The sequence below is a fragment of the Ahaetulla prasina genome, chromosome 16, assembly GCF_028640845.1.
Source record: "Ahaetulla prasina isolate Xishuangbanna chromosome 16, ASM2864084v1, whole genome shotgun sequence".
NCBI lineage: Eukaryota > Metazoa > Chordata > Lepidosauria > Squamata > Colubridae > Ahaetulla > Ahaetulla prasina.
The window spans coordinates 12,698,135-12,720,151 of record NC_080554.1 but is presented as its reverse complement, the minus strand read 5'-3'; the positions used below and the strand labels follow the sequence as shown (position 1 = coordinate 12,720,151).

The 22,017-nt window shown below is 47.3% G+C and overlaps 2 protein-coding genes across 2 annotated transcripts; one reads left to right on the top strand and one right to left on the bottom strand.

Moving 5' to 3' along the window:
• The first annotated feature begins 6,791 nt into the window (after window positions 1–6,791).
• LOC131186298 (zinc finger protein 226-like) lies at window positions 6,792–10,790 on the top strand. The gene has a single exon (XM_058159741.1). It carries the CDS (start codon window positions 6,813–6,815, stop codon window positions 8,289–8,291), a length of 1,479 nt encoding a protein of 492 aa, XP_058015724.1. The 5' UTR covers window positions 6,792–6,812; the 3' UTR covers window positions 8,292–10,790.
• A 1,872-nt stretch (window positions 10,791–12,662) lies between these two features.
• DNLZ (DNL-type zinc finger) lies at window positions 12,663–16,953 on the bottom strand. The gene is made up of 3 exons (XM_058159745.1): window positions 16,667–16,953; window positions 15,301–15,440; window positions 12,663–14,551 (listed from the first exon to the last, which is right to left on the bottom strand). Exons 1-3 carry the CDS (start codon window positions 16,931–16,933, stop codon window positions 14,413–14,415), a joined length of 546 nt encoding a protein of 181 aa, XP_058015728.1. The 5' UTR covers window positions 16,934–16,953; the 3' UTR covers window positions 12,663–14,412.
• Between the last annotated feature and the right edge of the window lie 5,064 nt (window positions 16,954–22,017).

Genomic DNA, 22,017 nt, shown 5'->3' with positions numbered 1-22,017 from the left:
CATTTTGGTGGAATTTCCTTTAATATCAAGATATCTTGACCAGCAATCTGAATCTTCTCCCCTTATATGAAGCTTGCAAAATCTGATTTCTCACTATTCTGTTTGTAAAATAAATAACAACATCCCTTGGCAACTTTTTTGCCTTGCTATCCAAGAATTCACACGATATATTTTATCAATTTGATAAGCCACATCTGCTGGACGAGCTGCTAATATCTCAGCAAATACTTCAGAAAAATTTCCTTAAATTCTCTTCCTTATTTTCTTTCAAACCTCGGATTCTAAGAGCAAATTCCATATTTCTGTATTGTATCAAAACTATTTCATCCTCTGTCTTTCCATTTTACTTTGAAATTCATCCATTTTATTTTCTAATTTTGAATTATGTTGCTTAATTACTTCAACCTCCTCTTCCAATAAAATCACATTCGCCAAACTTTGTACTGCCATTACAAATCCTTCTTTAACTTCTTTATTTCCCACTTGAATTTCTGATATCTGCTCTTTCATTTCAGACATCTCATCAGTTATAACTTTAAATTTTTCTTCTATAAAGCCTTTTAAGTTCTCTTGTAATGCCTCTAAATTCAATGTTCTAGTCTCTGCTGTATGAGCTGGAGAAGCACCAGCTGATAAAGTTCCAAAGCTCTTTGTTACAGTAGACTTTAATTGTTTGGCTGCCATCTTCTATAAAATTATTTATTTATTTATTTCCAACTTAATATTCACTTTAAATCTTCTTAACTTCTGAGAAACACAGTCTTTTAAAGCAGTATTTAAAAAATCTCCCTAGATTCTATCAGCAGGCAGCAAAGAGTTAAAGCAGCAAGTAACATGCAAATTACCAACTGCAGAGGCACACGCTGAAAGTATCACTTTCGCTTTCCACTCGTTAACTTGTTAACAATTCGCCTCCATTTTCTTGCTGTTTTCAAGCTTGTTACAAAGTATCGGGGAATCAGCTTGGCTACTTGCTTAAAGTTCTCCCACTTTCGTTCTGTCCGGTATAATCCTTTATTGTCCAAAATAAATCTCGGCGTTTGGTCGTGGTGATTGGTTCCGCCAAAGCAGAAGAATCCTCGGATCTGGAGCACTTCGGGTTACTGGAGGGAACTTAACCCTTCAAACCCCTTTTTTCTCAGGGGCTTTAGGGAAATTCAACCTCTGCCCTCAGCTCACCCCTTCTCCTTCTCCCGAAGAGGGGGTTTTCCGAACCGCTGGGCAGCAGATTTAAGCTGTCCTAGCGATTCCACATAATCCAGAGGTTGGTGATCGTAAAGATCACCGCCATCACCTACGGTGCCAAACCGGAAGTCGAAGTCCCATCCAATTAATTGTTTTGTACTGCTACTGTATGGAGTGTAAAATGAAACCTGAGCCTGTCCTTTGCTCCTTTTTTCATGAAGGGAAACCTTTGTTAGATTACTCTAAAGGTGCTCTTAAATAACCTGCTAACTCTGTGCCAAACTCTGGGGCGTCAGACCTGCCCCAACGTGGTCCCTTAGGAAAGAAAGGCCCTGGAATCCACACTAATTTAGCCTTTATTGTGGGTGTGAAAGTAGTAGTCCTTCCTGCCATTGTTTGATATAATCTATGTGGGTTTTTCAAATATCAATACCATGTAAGACCATCCCCAGAGATCTGATTTGGCTTCCCTGAATGGTTCCCTTGTCTTCCAGCAGAAATTGCTACAAGAGACTCTCTAAGGCCAACAAAGCTTTGTGAGATACTAGCCAGATTCTCAGCATACAGGAATAGAAGTACATCTGGCCCAGGGATTGTGGCAGATGTAGGTAGGAGATGGTCAGCTGACCTGTGGAGGAGGGGCTCCTTGAAGAATGTGGGGGTCCAAATGCAGCCCTGCAAGACTTTTCCGAAGAGGAGGGTTAGCATGTTTCATATGATTGCTGAATGAGAAAAACTGTTTATACTGCATTTTCCAAGTTCCTCATGATGATCTCTCTCAAAATGGAATCGAACTGTACATTTAAAATGAACAATCTCTGTGCTGCTGGACTTCTGAGCCCCCAGAGTAAAGATGGCAGTTGGGTCCTTCAAAAGGCGCCTCTGACCTCGCTGGTGGTTCCTTGGCAGGTGCAAGGGCCCTTGGACCATGGGGGGCTGGAAAATGCTGGCTGGTACGGGGGGAACAGCTTCATTGTCCCCATCTGTGGTTTCCTGGCCAAGGATAGTTTTTTTTGCCTAAAGTCACTTGCATAAACTGCATTATATGCCTAGGCACAAAAGAAGTTTCCAGTGCCAGAGGGAAGGCTATTCTTCCATTGCCTTCTATCAAGTGACAGGTGAGAGTTGCAACATGGGTGGTGTGTCCCGGCTCCCTGAGTCCACTCCCAGGCCACGGGGAGCAGTTCCTCTGAGACCCTAGGGCTTGGCTGCTGCTCCTGGGGAATCTCCGGTCAGGTAATAATAAAGATCCCAAATTATTTATTTATTTATATCAAATTTTTATACCGCCCTATCTCCCGAAGGACTCAGGGCGGTTTACAGCCCGATAAAATACAAATATCATACAAAGTAAAAACATTAATTAAAAAACTTATTTAAATAGGCCAAAATTTAAAATTACAATTATCCAAGACTTTATGGATGAGAAGACAGATGGCCAGGCATTCACCTCCAAGGCCTAGCTGACTGACGGGGTTCCATCCTGATGGACAGATGTGTCCATCCAGGTTTAGGATTTTGCAGCAGCTGAGCCTCTGCGCATGGGAAGCAAGTGCCAGTGGTCGTCCAAGAATCTCCTGGCATTCAGGGGCTTTGCTCCCCAGGTTTCTGGTTGGGAGACCCTTCTTTCTGAAGCTGGGATGGCTTGGATGCTACTGTACCAGGCGCCCTGCTGCATGGCCACCTCCCTGCCCGAGCTGGGTTGGCAGTGGAGCTCCCCAGGCTGATGGTCCTGAGGGGCTTCCGTTTGCCATCCCTGGCTCCAGGAGCAATCTAAGAGATCATGGCACTCATGGGCCCATCCCAGATTGTCTCAGCCCTGACTCAGAACAGTGGTTGTCACACACTGGTTAGCAGATCAATGGCAATGTGACCTAGTGGGGAATCCACTGTTATCCCCAGTCAAGGTCAGATCATGACTTGGTGGCTGTGAGATTCTGTTATGCCGCTCTACCCCTTCTGCAGGCAGACTGGACCCATTCGTATGGTCTTACTCCAGTGACTGATGGACCCAATGGGTTACAGAGCAGTGGTGGGTTGCTACTTGTTCTCCTGAACCGGTAGTAAAAAAATGTAGTCGGTCACAGAAATAGTAGTAGTAGCTGGCTGTTCACATTCCCGAACCGGTCGCCAGTCACCTCGGCCGCCCTGTTTGTCGCCACCACGTTCTTCCCGCACGCACATCCCATTGTCTTCAAGTCCAATGGGATGCACCTGCGCAAAGAACATGGCAGCAACAGCAGAAGCTTTTTTTGGTGGCACTTTTTGGCGGCCTGCAGAGAAAGCGGCTTTCCAGCAGCGGTCGAAAACTCAGCTTGTCTTCCTGACTCTGGACCAGCCGCCGAGGAGGGTAAACAGCCGTTGCCGCTGCCATTGCCGCCACCTCCTGAAGCTCCCATTTTGGCCCCCACCTGAAGCTCCCATTCTGGGTACCGCCACTGTTTTTAAGCACTGTCTCTCGGGCCTCCTGGTCTCACTCTCCTAGACTTTGAAGGAGGGAGGGAGGGAGAGAGAGAGAGAAAAAAAAGAGAGATAAGAAAGAAGAGAGAAAGAAATAAAGGGAGAGACAAGAAAGAAGAAAGAAAAAGGGAGAGAGAGAAAACAAAGAATGAAAGAAAAAAATAAAGGGAGAAACAAGAAGAGAGAAAGGACAGAAAAGAAAGAATGAAAGAAAAAGAAAGAAAGGGAGAGACAAGAAAATAGAAAGGAGAGAAGAAAGAAAGAAAACAATGAAAGAAAAATAAAGGGAGAGAAGAAAAAGAAAAGAAGAGACGAGGGAGAAGGAAAGAGAGGAAAGAATGAGAAAAGAGAAAGAAAGGAGAGAAGAAGAAAGAAGGAAAGGGAGAAAGAAAAGAAATGAAAAAAGGAGAGAAGGGAGAGACAACAAAGAAAGAAAGAAACAAAGACAAATAGACAACGAAAGAAGGAAAGAGGGAGGGAGAGAGAGGAGAATGAAAGAAAAAGAAGAGGAAGGGAGAGACGAGAAAGAGATAAAGACAGAAGAAAGAGAAAGGAAGGGAGAGAGAGAAGAAAAGAGAAAGAAATAAAGGGACAGACAAGAAAGAAGAAAGAAAAGGAGAGAGAAAACAAAGAATGAAAGAAAAAATAAAGGGAGAAACAAGAAGAGAGAAAGGACAGAAAAGAAAGAATGAAAGAAAAGAAAGAAAGGAGAGACAAGAAAATAGAAAGGAGAGAAGAAGAAAGAAAACAATGAAAGAAAAGAAATGAAAAAAGGAGAGAGAGAAGGAAAGGGAGAAAGAAAAGAGAAAGAAAGGAGAGAAGAAAGAAGGAAAGGAGAAAGAAAAGAAATGAAAAAAGGAGAGAAGGAGAGACAACAAAGAAAGAAAGAAACAGAAAGACAAAGAGACAAGAAAGAAGGAAAGAGGAGGGAGGAGAGAGGAGAATGAAAGAAAAGAGGAAGAGGAAGGAGAGACGAGAAAGAGATAAAGACAGAGGAAAGAGAAAGAAAAGAAAGAAAGGAGAGAAGAAAGAAAGAAAGAAAGGAGAGAGAGAAAACAAAGAATGAAAGAAAAATAAAGGGAGAAACAAGAAGAGAGAAAGGACAGAAAAGAAAGAATGAAAGAAAAGAAAGAAAGGAGAGACAAGAAAATAGAAAGGAGAGAAGAAAGAAAGAAAACAATGAAAGGAAAAATAAAGGGAGAGAAGAAAAAGAAAAGAAGAGACGAGGGAGAAGGAAAGAGAGGAAAGAATGAGAAAAGAGAAAGAAAGGAGAGAAGAAAGAAGGAAAGGGAGAAAGAAAAGAAATGAAAAAAGGAGAGAAGGAGAGACAACAAAGAAAGAAAGAAAAGAAAGAAAGGAGAGAGAGAGAGAGAGAGAGAGAGAGAAAACAAAGAATGAAAGAAAAAGAAAAGGAGAGACAAGAAAATAGAAAGGAGAGAAGAAAGAAAGAAAACAATGAAAGAAAAATAAAGGGAGAGAAGAAAAAGAAAAGAAGAGACGAGGGAGAAGGAAAGAGAGGAAAGAATGAGAAAAGAGAAAGAAAGGAGAGAAGAAAGAAGGAAAGGGAGAAAGAAAAGAAATGAAAAAAAAGGAGAGAAGGGAGAGACAACAAAGAAAGAAAGAAACAGAAAGACAAAGAGACAAAGAAAGAAGGAAAGAGGGAGGGAGGGAGAGAGGAGAATGAAAGAAAAAGAGGAAGAGGAAGGGAGAGACGAGAAAGAGATAAAGACAGAGGAAAGAGAAAGGAAGGGAGAGAGAGAGAAAGAAGAGGGAGGAAGGACCACAAACCCTGGCACTAGACTTGGCTTCAGAAGATGCTTTGAAACAGGACAGCAATCTAGGGCTGGAAGGGACCATAGAGGCCATCTAATCCAACCCCCTGCTCCAGCAGGAAACCTTACTTCGTCTAGATTATTTTGGTGCCTCTAACAGAGAGGAAAATTGCCAGAAAGGAGAAGGAGTTTACTAGGACAAGGCTGCCATGCAGAGGGAGGCAGAGATAGTCCTTGATGTATGACCAGTATTGAGCCCAAAATTTTGGTTGCTAAGCAAGAGCGTTGAGTTTCACCACATTTTACTCAATCCATGTTCTCTCCTGGCTCTAACAGTCACGTGCAAGTTAAGGAAGAACATCTGAAGGTGTTTGTAATGTTCTAAATATAAGGAAGTTATAGTTAAATGTGTGGCAGAAAGTGGACTCTGGGTGTGTTTTTCCAAATTTCCAAAGTGAGGTTGAATGTGTAGTCTAAAAACACCCTGAGGACCTCACTGGGTTCCAGCATCAGATCACCTCAGGTATTTACTGCGAAAACAAAAACAGGCAAATGATGTCAAATCTTAAAAGTTGCTCTTTTGCGGAGATGGCCGGGACATAAAAGTTGAGAAACTTATGGAGTTGCTGGCTCAGGATCCCCTCCCAGCCGAGGAGAAGCTGCAGTGCAAGAGAGCCGCAGGACCAGGAACCCCTCCAGCCTTTGGGGCGCAAGGCGGTGGGGGTCCTCCAGCTCTTCAGGGGAGGGGGCAGAGCGGGGGGGGCTGCCAGGGCCCCAACCTCCCGAGGGGCCACGGAGGGAAAGCTTCGCCTTCCGGGAGGCTTCGGCCTCAGGGGGTCAGCAGAGGCCTCAGGGGGCCACATATTCGGGGGGGTCCTGGAGGGGATTCCCCCCCTGCAGATGGGCAAAGGGGGCTTTGGGGGGGTCAGGAGCTGCAGGGAGGAGCCTGGAGGCCTCGGAGGAGCCTGGCCGGAGCCCCCCAGGAGGAAGCGGAGCCCCTTCAGCCTCGCCTCCCTGGGGGCCCCCCAACCCCCCCCCTGCCTTGCCGAGGGAAGGACCCTGGATGGGGGAGGGAGGGGGAGGGCCGCAGCCCCACAGAGGCCTCCGACCTCCGCCTGCCTGAATCTGGGGCGGGGGGGGGCGGGAGAACAGCGGACCCCCAAATTCAAGGGGAGCCCCCGCCTCAGCTCCGCGCAGGCGCCCTCTGGCTCGTTGGGGGAAGGCGGACGCCGATTGGTTGCTCTGGGGAGGGCGGCGATTGGCAGGAGGACTCCTTGACTGGTTCCTCCACAGGAAGAGGCGGAACCTCTAGAGAAGAAAGGGCATGAAGCCTCCACTTCCGGAAATAAAACGGGCAACGAGGGAAGCTCCTGAATCGGCGAAAGAAAAGCCCGGATGATGCAGGTTTGGCGCAGGGAATGCTGGGAGTCGCAATCGGAAAAGGTCTCTTTCTGGTCCGCAAAATGCGGAGGCTTCGGCCTGGGCCTCCCCTGCGGGGAAGGGGACGCAGCCGTGACCCGCCTCTTTCTCTCCCCTGCAGGAGGACGGAGGAGCCCGGCGGGGGAAGGAAGGAAGCGCCGCCCAAGAGGAGGAGGAGGAGAGCGGGCCCCGCAGAGCAGCCCTGCCCGATCCCGGCGCGGCTTCCCCGGGAGACGGCGGGGAAAGGCCGGGGGGCTCCGGGGCTGCCGGAGGGATGAGCCCAGGGGGAGCCCGGGAAAGGCGGCTGCCTGGAGGGCGATGCGGGGAGGAGGAAATGACCCTGAGACGGTCCTGGAAGGCGGAGGCTCCTTCGGAAGACCTGGGAGGCCGCAAAGAATGCAGGAGGGAGGAAAGGAACATCAGTGCCCGGAATGTGGAAAATCCTTCAAGAGCAATCACCATCTTCAGAGCCATCTTAGGATCCACACAGGAGGAAAGCCTCATAAATGCCTGGAGTGTGGAAAGAGCTTCAGTTGGAGCAGCAACCTTTATGTACATCAAAGAATCCATACAGGAGAAAAACCGTATAAATGCTCAGAATGTGAAAAATGCTTCAAAAGAAATCAGCATCTTCAAAGCCATCTAAGGATCCACTCAGGAGAAAAACCACATAAATGCCTGGAGTGTGGAAAGAGCTTCAGTCATTCTGGAAATCTTTATAGACATCAAACGGTCCATTGGGAAGAGAAACTGAAGAAATGCGTGGAGGGAGGAAAAGAATATCAGTGCGCAGAATGTGAGAAAACCTTCAAAAGAAATATAGATCTTCAGAATCATCGAAGGATCCACTCAAGAGAGAATAAATATCAATGTCCAGAATGTGAAAAATGCTTCAAAATAAATGGATATTTTGAAAACCATCTAAAAAGCCACTCAGTTGGAAACCCACATAAATGCTTTGAGTGTGGAAAGAACTTCAGTCAGAAAGGAGAGCTTAATCAACATCAAAGGATTCACTCAGGAGAAAAACCTCATAAATGCCTGGAGTGTGGAAAGAACTTTCGTCATAGGAGCACCCTCTATAAACATCAAAGGATCCACTTGGGAGAGAAGCCAAATAAATGGCTGGAAGGTGGCGGGTCCTTTGGAAGACCCTGGAATCCTCAAAGAATCCAGGAGGATGGAAAGGAATATCAGTGCCCGGAATGTGGAAAATCCTTCAAAAGAAACTACCATCTTCAGAGCCATCTTAGGATCCACACAGGAGAAAAGCCTCATAAATGCCTGGAGTGTGGAAAGAGCTTCAGTTGGAGCAGCAACCTTTATGTACATCAAAGGATCCACACGGGAGAAAAACCGTATAAATGCCTGGACTGTGGAAAGAGCTTCAGTCAGAGGAGCAGCCTTTATGTACATCAAAGGATCCATTCAGGAAAGAAACCATATAAATGTTGAAAGAGTTTCTCGGATTACTGGATTACTGCAATGCTCTCTACATGGGGCTCCCCTTGAAGGGCATCCGGAGGCTTCAGTTAGTTCAGAATGCGGCTGCGCGGGTGATAGAGGGAGCCCCTCGTGGCTCCCGTGTGACACCTATCCTGCGCAGACTGCACTGGCTACCTGTGGCCTTCCGGGTGCGCTTCAAGGTTTTGGTAACCACCTTTAAAGCGCTCCATGGCATAGGGCCGGGTTACTTACGGGACCGCCTACTGCTACCGAATACCTCTCACCGACCCGTGTGCTCTCACAGAGAGGGACTCCTCAGGGTGCCGTCAGCTAGGCAGTGTCGTCTGGCGACACCCGGGGAAGGGCCTTCTCTGTGGGGGCTCCCACCCTCTGGAACGAACTCCCCCCAGGACTTCGTCAACTTCCAGACCTCCGAACCTTCCGTCGCGAGCTTAAAACACATTTATTCATCTGCGCAGGACTGGATTAGATTTTAAATTTATATTGGTTTTAAATGGGTTTTATTATTTATATTGCTTTTTAATAATTCGGCCTTGTAGAATAAGTTTTTTAACTGTTATTTTAGTCTGTATTTATATGTTTTTTACTTGCCTGTGAACCGCCCTGTGTCCCCTGGGAGATAGGGCGGTATATAAATGTGATTAATAAATAAATAAATAAATCTGAGAATAGACGCTGAGAGCAGGGAGAGGCGCTGTCCAGATGCACTGCATAGACCGTGAGAAAGCCATTAGTTGGGCCAGAGTTGGTGGTTGGCCTTGGGAGGCTCATCTTCACATATCTCAACTTGCCTGCAGGTTGAACAGCGCATCAGGCTCTCCTGCTTTTCCTGCGGACCTCTGCAGGTGTTGCCGCAGGAAGTTGAACCTCCACCAATTCTCAAGTGCCTCCGGATCACCTGCCTTCATCCCCACCTCTGCTTCCGCCTGCTGCTTATAGAGGGAATCGACTCACATGGGCTGCCCGCTTAGTATTATCTGCAAATTTGATGAGTCCTCCTATTCCCTCATTTAAGTCATGAAGATATTGAAGGTTACTGGGCCTAAGACGGAACCTTCTGGTACCCCCCTGCTTCCTTCCCTCCCTCCATGTAGATGTTTTACCATTAAGGACCAGCCGTTGAGTGCAGTTTGTCAGCCAGTTACAAATCAATCCATCCAACTCAGTCATGAGTTTCATCCCACCACAATTCAGTAATAGCAACTATATGATATGTACTTTCTTGTATTAGTATTTCAACTTCACCCTGTCTATGGAGCGTTTGTAGATAGGCATTTGAGTCCTTTATGGGTGTTGGGTTTATCTCCTACTTTGTATCTGGGCTAGGAAGCCAAATTTCTCTTGACAACAGCAATTTTTAAGCCAGTGGTTCGTTTCTAAAATCTCTAGGGGAAGAAAAGACGAGTAATCCGTGGGGTTCTTTTAGTACATTTCTCAGTTACATCTTTGATTTTTGCTCCAGAGGGACAACATACTTTCTAAGATTGACTGTTCTGTGTGCAGACTATAGTTTCTGTTCCCCAAAGAACTGAATCTCCTATCACCAACATTTGCCTTTCCCCCCCAATGTGTTCTGACCCAGCCTTAGCAGAACCAAGAAACCAACTCCTTGTCCCAAAACCCTCCTCTTTATTTCGCTCCTGTGAATTAATGGCATTCACACACCGAAAAGTCCAGGCAATAATCCTTCAAAGGGTTAACTAGACCTTATCAGTTCCTTGGGAACTGTAAAGCTGTAAATTAAGTTCTGGCAAATAGTCTCTGAGGCACGAACCAAGATAAGCAAATCTTCCGAAAGAAATCCAAATGGTTGTCTCCTACGACCACCCCTCCCCTTTCCTTCTCTTTATTCCCCAGCCAGGGAGCTGCCATTCAGCGTCCATGTGTGCCTTTCTTTTCGAGTCGACTCCTTGTCCTCAGTTGCTCTGTCCTAACGGCTCTGCACATAGGCACAGTCCCCAGCTGTTCTTACCCACTAACCCACTAACTCCGAAGGCAGCTGGGAAATATCAGACGGCCCTGGTTCTATCTCTGCTTCCGATGCAGAGCATCCATCAGAGCCTTCCCCAGAGTTCAGGAGTGGCCCAAATTCCTCCCCAACCTCCTCATCATCCTAGTCTGCCGCCAGGTCCGCTGACCGGCCATAACACAATGCTGGATTGTGACTCTTTTTTAAAAACTATTAATGAATGCTCTTTTATAGGAGTTTGCATATTTTCTTGTAAAAGTGATATGTTTCTGTTGGTCTTCCTCTTTACGTTCAGTTTGGATTTCTTCTGTTTTCTTCTTTTTTTTGGTCATGTATTTTGATTCTTTAAAAGAAACTATTTGCTCTGTAGTTAATTTTGGTGTAGTCTTTTTGTTTAGGTTGAGGATTCCTGCTTTGTTCATTGAGTTTCAAGATAGAGTTGCTTCCAGACGCTTGACTTTTTCGTCTAGTAATTCATAGAATTTACATTTCATACATAAACAGTGTTTTGCAAGTCACTATAATGTCAGTCTCTTATGTCCATGATTTTTGTTTGTTTGTTAAGTAATAAAAATGTCTAAAAACCTATTTTCCCTGTTGCAAAGGGTCAATTTAAGATAGTTTACTAAAATTCTTGACCCTGACATCATTCAGCCCATCTTGGAAGCAGCCAACCAGGATGTCTTGTGGCCAGGCAGTGAACCTGCAAGGCAGGTCACAAAACTCCCGGATGTACTCGGCCACTCCTCTCCATCCCTGGCTGATGGTCTTGATGCGATCTCCAGCTTCATGGTTGGCCGGTGGGGTGGGGGGTGTCCTTGAACCAATTGCGGAGCACACCATGAAGGGGTTGAGGTTTCTCAGCTCCAGGGTATCATCATTGTGGAGAGTGTTTCTCCACTGTGAAGTGGCCCCTTCTAGGGCTACGCTGACACATCTCACTGTGGAAGCTTCCGTGGTTCTTTCCAGACCATAATCCTACATGTGGCTCCCAGCCTGGGCCAAGAAGAACCCTGTTAAATTTATGCCCCCCCAGTGTGTCTAATGAGCCCTCCTCACCATTGCTATCCTGCAGGGGGTGGGGGTTGAGCTGCCACCTCTGGTACTAGGGCCACAGTAGTTGCTGCTGCTGTGGGGCTGGCCACAGTTCTCTCTTCGGTGGCAGATGTGGCTACCCTGTCAGCCACTGTCGCTGGAGAGGGAATCTAAGTTTCTCATGCAACAATACAAAACCCTTCATTTCCCATCCCTCCCCCAGGGACAGCTGGGAGGGCGACCAGAGGCGGAACCAGATGAGAGTTGGGGGGGGAATCAAAGCAACGGCAGGGCTGGTGGGGGGGGGACCAGAGGAGGGGAAGGCATAAAACCTCCCCGTGTCTCAGAATGGTTCACTTTTGGCAAAGGGGAGGAGCCAAAGCAGGGGGAGGAGCCCAGGCAGGAGCAAACCCCAGATGCGATGCTGCAGTAGCCAGTGCGGGGCGGGATCACACAGCAGGCCAACCAATGGGATGGCACTGAAGGCTCCCTCATGCAAATGCGCTCCACAGGCCAATCCCTGCACAGGACCAGGAGGAGCTTGGCCAAAAGAAAATAAAAGGGGTGGGGAATCAAAGCAACGGCAGGGCTGGTGGGGGGGACCAGAGGAGGGGAAGGCATAAAACCTCCCCGTGTCTCAGAATGGTTCACTTTTGGCAAAGGGGAGGAGCCAAAGCAGGGGGAGGAGCCCAGGCAGGAGCAAACCCCAGATGCGATGCTGCAGTAGCCAGTGCGGGGCGGGATCACACAGCAGGCCAACCAATGGGATGGCACTGAAGGCTCCCTCATGCAAATGCGCTCCACAGGCCAATCCCTGCACAGGACCAGGAGGAGCTTGGCCAAAAGAAAATAAAAGGGGTGGGGGAAGCAATGTAGAGGCTGGGCTGTTGAGGGCCTCCCCCTCAGAAGGGAATTTGGGTGGGTCAGGATCGAGGCGGGTTTCAAAACCCGTTGCTACCAGTTCGTTTGCGAGCACTCGTGCATGGCACTTCTGCCACCGCCACCGGTTCGCCTGAACGGGAAGCAACCCACCACTGGGCGGGATGGAGCGGGGAGCTCAAGGAATGGAAGGGTGAGGGGCACTGGGGGAAGCTGGGGGTGTCTCGTGACCCTCCATGGACATCAAAGAATTCAGAGAGACCCCTGAAAGGGGCTGGGAGAGGCGGAGGCTTCAACCTTCCTCCCCAGGGGGGCGGGCCTGGGACTCCCCTCAGGGGAAGGGGAGAAACTCCGCTGCTCCTCTTCCTCCTTCGTCCCTTCAGGACAGCGGACATGCCCATCGGAGGAAGCGCTGCCTGAGAGGAGAGGAAAATCACATAAATGTTTGGAGCGTGGAAAGCGTTTCGGTCATTTCATAATTCACACAGGAGAAAAAAAAACCATATAAATGCCAGGAGTGTGGAAAGTTTTACTGTGGGCGGGAAACCTCCGTAGACATCAAAGAATCCAAACAGGAGAAAAACCATAAAGGATATAAATCTAGGTCTCCTCAGCAAAATAACCCAGTTATTTAATCCTCCCTCTGCCCATTTCAATGGATGCGGTGGCTCAGTGGCTAAGACACTGAGCTTGTCGATCGAAAGGTTGGCAGTTCAGCGGTTCGAATCCCTAGTGCTGCATAACGGGGTGAGCTTCCGTGACTTGTCCCAGCTTCTGCCAACCTAGCAGTTCGAAAGCCTGTAAACAATGCAAGTAGAAAAAATAGGGACCACCTTTGGTGGGAAGGTCACAGCGTTCCGTGTGCCTTTGGCCTTTGGCGTTGAGTCATGCCGGCCACATGACCACTGAGACGTCTTCGGACAGAGCTGGCTCTTCAGCTTTGAAATGGAGATGAGCACCGCCCCCTAGAGTCGGGAATGACTAGCATGCATGTGCAGGAGAACCTTTACCTGCCTGTGTTGCTCACAAATCAAAAGAAGTTGGAGCTCGGCTGCATCAAAACTTGGAAGTCCCCTGAAAAATTCTCCACTTATCCCTCCAGGTAACACACAAGTTCAGGCATCTTTGGTATCTATGTTGTCACTTCCTGAGGAATGTTCCCAGTAAGCTTCAGAATCAGCAAAGCATGCAGTGGGGTACCCCAAGATTCTGTCTCAGGCCCACTATTCTTCAGCATCTTCATAAGCAATTAAAGATGAGAAGGGGAACTCATCAGATTTGGAGATGACACCAAGTTGTCAGGAATAGTCAACACTTTAGGGCAGGGGTCTCCAACCTTGGCGACTTTCTGCCTAATGGACTTCAACTCCCAGAATTCTGGCTTAAAGTTGCCTCCAGGCTTAAAGTTGCCAAGGAGACCCCTGCTTTAGGAGATCTTCCTAGTTGTGAGTTATCTGAAGACATTCTCAGTCCTTAAGGCTGTGGAATCCTAGATCAGAAGGGGTCTTAGAGATGATCTCATCTAACCGCTGCCTGGGTGACAATCCATCATTCCCGAATCACTGATAGATGGACGTCCAGACCCCCACGAGGCCTCTCCCACTTCCCAGGACAGCCGATGCCGCTAGTGAGTTGCTATTTGCCATAAGAATGATAATCCAAAGTCTGTCAAAATCCAAGTAATTCAAATCATTGTTTCTTTTCCCACCTTCTGGAACAAAAAGACAAGAAATCAAACACTAAGCCAAGCCACAATGAGGGCGCAGTAGAACCATGTTAACTGCATGGATTGATGGGTTTGGTTTAGTTGTGTTTGTTTCTCCCTAGTATGCAGGCCTAGTGAGACTGAGCTCCACAATCAACCCAGCTGAGAATGGGATCTCCAGCCTGGATGGCCTCACATAGGACTCTTGCTCCATAGTGGAACAGGCAACTCCTTCCTCGCTTGAAAGCATGTGTAAACATGTGTGTAGTGCAGCTCTGTGCACATACAAGGCCTCACTCACATCTTCTCTGCCAGAAGAAGAATATACAATCACATTCAATGGCTAGACTTCCTCCTGTGCCACTGAAAAAAAAAAACATTTCCCAAGAAACGACAATCCTGCAATCCACAAGATTGGAAAAAACTCAACTGAAGGATCACTCCAAAGTGTCCCTTCAAATAAAGGGCTAGTTTAGGGAAGTTTTTTTCCCCCCTGGGTTGATTGAAGATGCCTGTTCTGATCACTCTGGATCTTCTTCTCCTCCTCCTTTGCTCAGCCGTTCCAGCAATTGGGGGTCTTCAACTAAGAGCTCGAGAGCGTCTTCGCCTGCCACTCGCCTCACTTTCTCTCCTTTGGCTGCAAGGATTTCCTCAATGTTCCTAATTCAGGAAGAAAATTGTGTTATGAAGAAGGTGGGAAGCATTAGCTGTAACCGAAAGAAAAGCCTTGCTTCATGCACACAATAGCTGCCTCTAATGTGAAATTGTAAGCAAGAAAATACCCCAGCTATCAATGACTGCAGAGGCCATCTTTCCAATAGAAAAAGCAAGCAGAACCTATTTTTCCTCTTTGTCTTAATTACATGAAGGCTATCTTATAGATGTCCTGCTTTGTTTATCTCTTTCATAACACTGTACTTCCAGCCTTCACTTGTTCAGATAGAGTAGTAAAAGCCAACAATCATCATCTTTTAATGACTCCATAATCCCTTGCGGGGTGGAGTCTGGGCAACTGAATGGAGCTAGCGAAGTGTTTTAACGGCCGGGTGCCTTTCCTGTCGCCAATGCAGAGTTTTGTTCAGCAGATATATTCTCAGTGTGCTCAGAGAGAAATATCTGTCTCTACCTAGCATCGAACTCACAGCCTCCTAATTGTGAGACGAGAGCTCCAGTTCTAGGCCCCTGCACCACTCCAGTAAAAGCCAACATTAATAGAGTAAAATAGTTTCTGTGGGATTTTGGTCACAGAAGGAATTTTCCTTGGTGTTCTTTCTGCAAGCCAAAACAATAAATGAAGATTTGTGGATTACGAATTCTGGTGCGTCCATCGTGTTAGTTCTGAATTGTTCCCAGGAACTAATTCCACTTCGGCAGCTGAAGCACCAAACCCTCAAGAACCAAATGCTTACCTCTTTCCATCTAAGTCGGAGAACCAGCCCAAGTTATCGGCAATCACATGGTGGTTGTTGCACCCTGAGCATTTCACTATCACCTCTCCATGATGATAAGCCACCTTGGAAATAGTTTTCGCAGACCGTGTCTTGCATACCTGAAATAGAAACCAGGATCCTCTCAGGGAAGTTTCAAAGAGGTTCTCTGGGATATCTGCCCATTTATTTTATTACATTTGGAGAAAAGCCCAACTCCCAGAGACTCTGAGTGGCTTACAAAAGAGAGAAATAAAACAGAAAAGAATATGTACAAAACATTTTGGGCAAAGCACTTATTGTATTGAAAATGAAATCCTCCCCCTGCCCCGGCTCAACCAACAGCCTAACTGGCCAGCCCAGGAGCAAAGCCCCCTCCTCAAAGATTTGTGCACCTTTGTCGGGTGAGCCATGCAATTCTTGGGGTGATGCTGTTACAGGGGGGACATGTCTGCAGCTCTCTTGGGAGCAACACCTAAGCAATCAGCCATCATTGCTTTTGCCATTTGCCTTTCCAATTCCAGCCCCTGCCATGCTCCTAGGGCTAAACAGGCTGGACCTCAATTAACCTTTTCCCAGATCAAATGTTAAGTCAGCTGAGCAGACAAACCATAGTCAAACTCAACACCTTGTATCTTCACAAACAACTTCCAGGCATTTTCTGAACAGCAACACAGGTTGACCTGGTCCTTTAAAAAACAACAAAAACACTTTCCAGTGCTAGACAGCATCTCTTGCATTTCCTGGTGGTCCCCCATCCAAGCACCAATTAATCCTGTTTGGGTTCCCAGATCAAATGTTAAGTCAGCTGAGCACACAAATCATAGTCAAACCCAACACCCTGTATCTTCACAAACAACTTCCAGGCATTTTCTGTGCACAACACAGATCGACCTGGTCCTTTAAAAAACAACAACACTTTCCAGTGCTAGAAGAGTTCCTCAGCCAGCAAAGCGGGGAGTTCAAGTCCACAAGTCTTAAAAGAGCCAAGTTTGCAGACCCCTGGCCTAGTCTATGCCAGGATATATTGGCTTGCACTGGGGTCTGGACGGGCAAACCCAGGAGTGGGGAAGCTGTGTGTAACAGGGCGTCGGGTTCCGCTGCTTCCCCCTTGTTCATCCCTTCCCTTTCCCAGCTGACGGCACAGGACACCAATGATGCCCGCAGCCTCGCGCTGTTCCGCCAGCTGCCAAGATGGCGCCCGCGGCTTCTCTCTGTTCCGCCAACAGCCAAGATGGCGCCCGCGACCTCTCTGCGTTCCACCCGTTACAAAGATGGCGCCCTCGCCTCGCTGCCCTCAACCGTCCCCTCCCCCTCAGGAGGAGCGACGCATCCCGTGCGAACACACCTTACACGTGAACAGCAGCCGGTAGTGCGCCGCCGCCTCCGCCTTTGCGAGCCGGCCCTCCTGTGGCTGCCGCTCCCCAGGTCCCACCGTCAAGGCTCGTGGCCGGGAAACCGCGGCCGCCTCAGATGCTGAAGCCGTTGCCCTCCGCCCCGGCCACCTGCCTAGGCCCCGCGCCCCGACTCCCGCGACCCCCGGGCCCTTCCACCTGCCCAGGAAGAGCCGCCAGAGGGGAGGCCGGAGCAGCGCTTGGCAGGCCGCGGCCGCCATCTTTACTGTGGGAAGCGACGCCGCCGCCTTTCCCGGCCTTGAAGGAAAGCCGAGCTGCAACTCCGCTACCGGCCATCAGGGGGCAGCAAAGGACGAGTCTTCGCGCCATCTGCCGGGCGCGCTGCAGCCCAAAGTTGCTCAGTCCAGGGTTCTCTTTAGAGGGCAGCTCCCAGCCGGCCTTTTTGCCATGCAGGGGCGGCCCTGGAACACCCCTGATTGGAGCCTCACAACAACCTGCCCAGGTAGGCTGGCCAAGACGCTCGACAGCAGGGGTCTCCAACCTGGTAACTTTAAGCCTGGAGGACTTCAACTCCCAGAATGCCCCAGCCAGCTTTGCTCCGGGATTCTGGGAGTTGAAGTCCGCCAGGCTTAAAGTTGCCAAGGTTGGAGACCCCTGCTCTAGGGGCCAGCCTGGGGAATGGCAAAACTGTTGGGAGTTATATGTGGATTCTCAGTCATGATCCTGGTCGTCCCAAATGGTTGGAAACTAACCAAAGAGAGAAGCAACCTGGAATTAAAGAGAAACTTTGTAACAGTGAGGACAATTAACCAGTGGAACAGCTTACCACCAGAAATCGTGCGTGCTCCATCACTGGAGGTTTCTAAGAAGAGACTGGACAGACGCTTGTCTGAGATGGTATAGGTTCTCCTGCCTGAGTGGGGGCTGGACTAGAAGACCTCCAAGGTCCCTTCCAGCTCTATTCTGTGCTAAAAGGTGCTTTTTCAAGAGGCAACTGGAGGCCAGAAAGTCCAGTTGCCTCTTGAAAAAGCACCTTTAGGTTGGGAGTTCTAGTTCAGCGACATCTTGCTTCCATTTCACACCACACAACTCCCTGCACTGAGCATCTAACACCCACATTCACAAGTACCGAAGCGTGCCAGTGTTAAGAAAGGCTGGATTTCTGGGGTTTTGCCAGCCTTCGTCCATGGCCAGCCTTCCTTAGTTCCTGGTTGAATTCAGCTGGCCTGTCACCTGGTTGTCCCCTCTCTGGGCGATCTCTGGGCTCCAGCTTCCTTCCTTTCTATTCCGGAAGGAAAGAGAAGGAGCTAGAAACCGTCCTGTCATAAAAATGCAGATCGCAGCCATAAAATACAGACCTAGAATTGTTCCGCCTGGTTCTGCTCTGGTTCACGTGCACCTCAAAATTCCAGATTCAGAGAAGGACAAATTGAACGACTGAAGTCCTGTTGCAGCCAAAAGTAAAAGTAACCCTCCTCTTTCCCCCAAATACTCAACTTGCTGTGAAATTGGATGTAAATGATGCAATTAAATGGCCTTCACCATTAGCTGTTGCATAATCCATTGGGCAGACAGTTTGCTTTTGAAATACAGTTGATCCATTCCATTCGAATTTCAATCCTTCCTCCATTGTTTTGAACCACTATGGTACAGAAGATGCTGTGAAGCCTAAAATAACTCTGAATTTAAACATCAGTTTAAGCTAAATAAAGAGCTTCCTTGCTGAACTTAGCTTGCTGAACCTCTGCAATTGGTGGCTTTCTAGAAAATCAAGCATTAACCCAATCACAAGTCATCATCATCATCATTTAACGACCCCATAATCCCTTGTGGGGTGGAGTCTGGGCAACTGAATGGAGCTAGCAGAGCGTTTTTAACGGCCGGATGCCCTTCCTGTCGCCAATGTGGAGTTTTGTTCAGCAGGTATATTCTCATTGTGCCCAGAGAGAGAAATGGCTGCCTCTACCTAGGATCGAACACACACAACTCCTGATTCTGAGGCGAGAAGCTCCACCTCTAGGCCACCACACCATCCTGTAAGTCCAACTCAAGGAAATTCCAAAATATCAGTGAGATTCTCTCTGTGAAGCCCTCGGATGGGGCTTAAGATCCAAACCATCGAAGCGTCCTGGATCGGCTGGCACTTGCCTTTTGTGACCTGCAAAACCCACAGGGCTATTGGAACCCTTTGCCCCCCACCCCCACCCCCAATTATCACTGTTCCGTCTTCTTCTTCCTTTCCGTTGCATTTTCCCAGGGAGAACATATGGTAGATTTCAGGGCCCCTTTCGGTGGCTGGCAGTTAAAAAGCTTCTGTTGAATGTTTTTCACTCCCAGCAGCTGTGTGTACAAAACACGAGCCTGGCTTGCCAGAAAGTGGCACTTTTGATGCTTGGCAGAGAGGAGGAGGAGAAGGAGGAACTTGGCAGGGACGGACGAACTGCCAAGTGGGTTCTCTCCATGCCCTCGCTACACAGTTGGAGATGGGAAACTCCTGCAGCCCAGCCTTCAGTGGCTCCTGGTGGCTTTAATCAGAACAGAACAATGGAATGGAATGGAATATACAGTAGAATAGAATATAAAATGAAATATAGAATGGAGAATAGAATAGAATAGAATAGAATAGAATAGAATAGAATAGAATAGAATAGAATAGAATAGAATAGAATAACAAGAGTTGGAAGGGACCTTTGAGATCTTCTAGTCCAACCCCCTGCTCAAGCAGGAGACCCTATACCAGTGATGGCTGACCGTTTTGCCACCAAATGCCCAAAGCGCATATAACCCCCAAAAATGCAATGTGAGCATCCTCTTGCGCATGCACCCCACCCTGGCGCATGCGTACACGTCCTCCGGAAAAAATGCTTTAAAAAGGTTCTGGCGATCAGGCAACTCAGCTGGGATCACCAGAGGAGCCTTTTAAAAGCATTTTTTTAAACAATCTCTTCAGTCAACCTGGTACCCCCCTGCTTCCTTCCCTTCATGTAGATGGACTATCACTAAGGACCAGCCCTTGAGTGCAGTTTGTCAGCCAGTTACAAATCCATCCATCCAACCCATTCATGCCGTTTTAATAATAGCAACTATATCATATGTACCTTTGTGTATTAGTATTTCAAGTTCACCCTGCCTATTGAGTGTTCTTAGCTAGGCATTTGAGTCCTTTATGGGTCTTGGGTGTGTTTCCTTATACCTCCTGCTTTGTATCTGGGTTTTCCATCCTTTCCATCCCTCTCTACTTCACTGGGGTTTTCTTTTCCTTTTTTATCTTTCTTTACACCCTACCTCCTTATATGATTGGTAACCCAGTAGTTTTTGCTTGGAATCAGGTTTTATAGGTCTTGAAGATTGGACCACCTCCCCCCTCAAGTTTCTACCTTCAAATTAACTTTTTCAATCGTACATGCTAGGCATTTCAACTGGCTGAAATTGTACCTTTTCACAACAGATTGATGTGATTCCTTTTCCCGTGCAAACGTTCTCCTTTTAACACAATGCCCTTTTCTAAACTAAAAAGACTTTAGTTCAGCATTCAATACCATCATTCCAGACACTCTTCTAACTAAGCTAAACCAGCTACAGGTACCAGAACAGACTTGTAAGTGGATCACAAGCTTCCTAACAAACAGGAAGCAGCAGGTAAAGCTAAGCGGGATCTCTTCAGATACCTATACAATTAGCACAGGGCCCCCCCAAGGCTGTGTGCTCTCCCCACTTCTCTTCTCTCTGTATACAATGACAGCATCTTCAACGATCCATCTGTCAAGCTACTGAAGTTCGCAGATGACACAACAGTGATTGGTCTCATTCGAGACAATGATGAATCCGCATATAGACGAGAGGTTGAACGACTAGCCTTGTGGTGCGACTGTAACAATCTGGAACTGAATACTCTCAAAACTGTAGAAATGGTGGTAGACTTTAGGAGAAACCCTTCCATACTTCCACCTCTCACAATACTTGACAACACAGTATCAACAGCAGAAACATTCAAATTTCTAGGTTCTATCATATCACAAGATCTAAAATGGACAGTTAACATCAAAAACATCATCAAAAAAGGACAACAAAGAATGTTCTTTCTGCGCCAACTCAGAAAGCTCAAACTGCCCAAGGAGCTACTGATCCAGTTCTACAGAGGAATTATTGAGTCTGTCATTTGCACCTCTATAACTGTCTGGTTCGGTTCTGCAACCCAACAAGACAGACACAGACTTCAGAGGATAATTAGAACTGCAGAAAAAATCATTGCTACCAACCTGCCTTCCACTGAGGACCTGTATACTGCACGAATCAAGAAGAGGGCCGTGAAAATATTTACAGACCCCTCACATCCTGGACATAAACTGTTTCAACTCCTACCCTCAAAACGACGCTATAGAGCACTGCACAACAGAACAACTAGACACAAGAACAGTTTTTTCCCGAAGGCCATCACTCTGCTAAACAAATAATTCCCTCAACACTGTCAGACTATTTACTAAATCTGCACTACTATTAATCATCTCGTTTTCATCACCAATCTCTTTCCACTTATGACTGTATGACTATAACTTTTTGTTGCTATCACTAAGGGTTAAATTGCAACCTATGACCATCATTTGTGTTGTAAATGTTGTACCTTTGATGAAGGTATTTTTTTCTTTCTTTTCTGTACACTGAAAGCATATGCACCAAAACAAATTCCTTGTGTGTCCAATCACACTTGGCCAATAAATTCTATTCTATTCTATTCAATGGTTATGCTTAACATTATAGCTTGTTTTACTGTCCATGTCTCTGATGTAACTGAACAGGATTTCTTCCATCCAATTAACTTTTTTGTACTTTTCCTACTGTATGGAGTTTAAAATGAAACCTGAATCTGTCCTTCACTCCTTTTTTCATTAAGAGAAACTTCTTTTGCTAGATTACTCTTAAAAGTGCCCTTGAATGATCTGCCAGCTCTGTGCCTAATTCAAACAAGTGTGCCGTGGCAGAATCCAGGCGTCAGACCTGCCCCAACCTGGTCCCTTAGGAAAGAAAGGCCCTGGAATCCACTCTAGGGCTAATTTGGCTGTTATTGTTGTGGGTGTGAAAGTGCTCCTCCCTGCCATTGTTTGATATAATCTATGTGGGTTTTTCAAATATCCATACCATGTAAGACCATCCCAGACATCTGAAACTCTTTGTCAGTTGGCTTCCCTGAATGGTCCCCTTGTCTTCCAGCAGAAACCGCTACAAGAGACTCTTTTAAGTCCAGCAAAGCTTTGTGAGATACTAGCCATATCCTCAGCATATAGGAGGAGAAGTACATCTGGCCCAGGGATTGAGGCAGGGGTAAGGAGGAGATGGTCAGCTGACC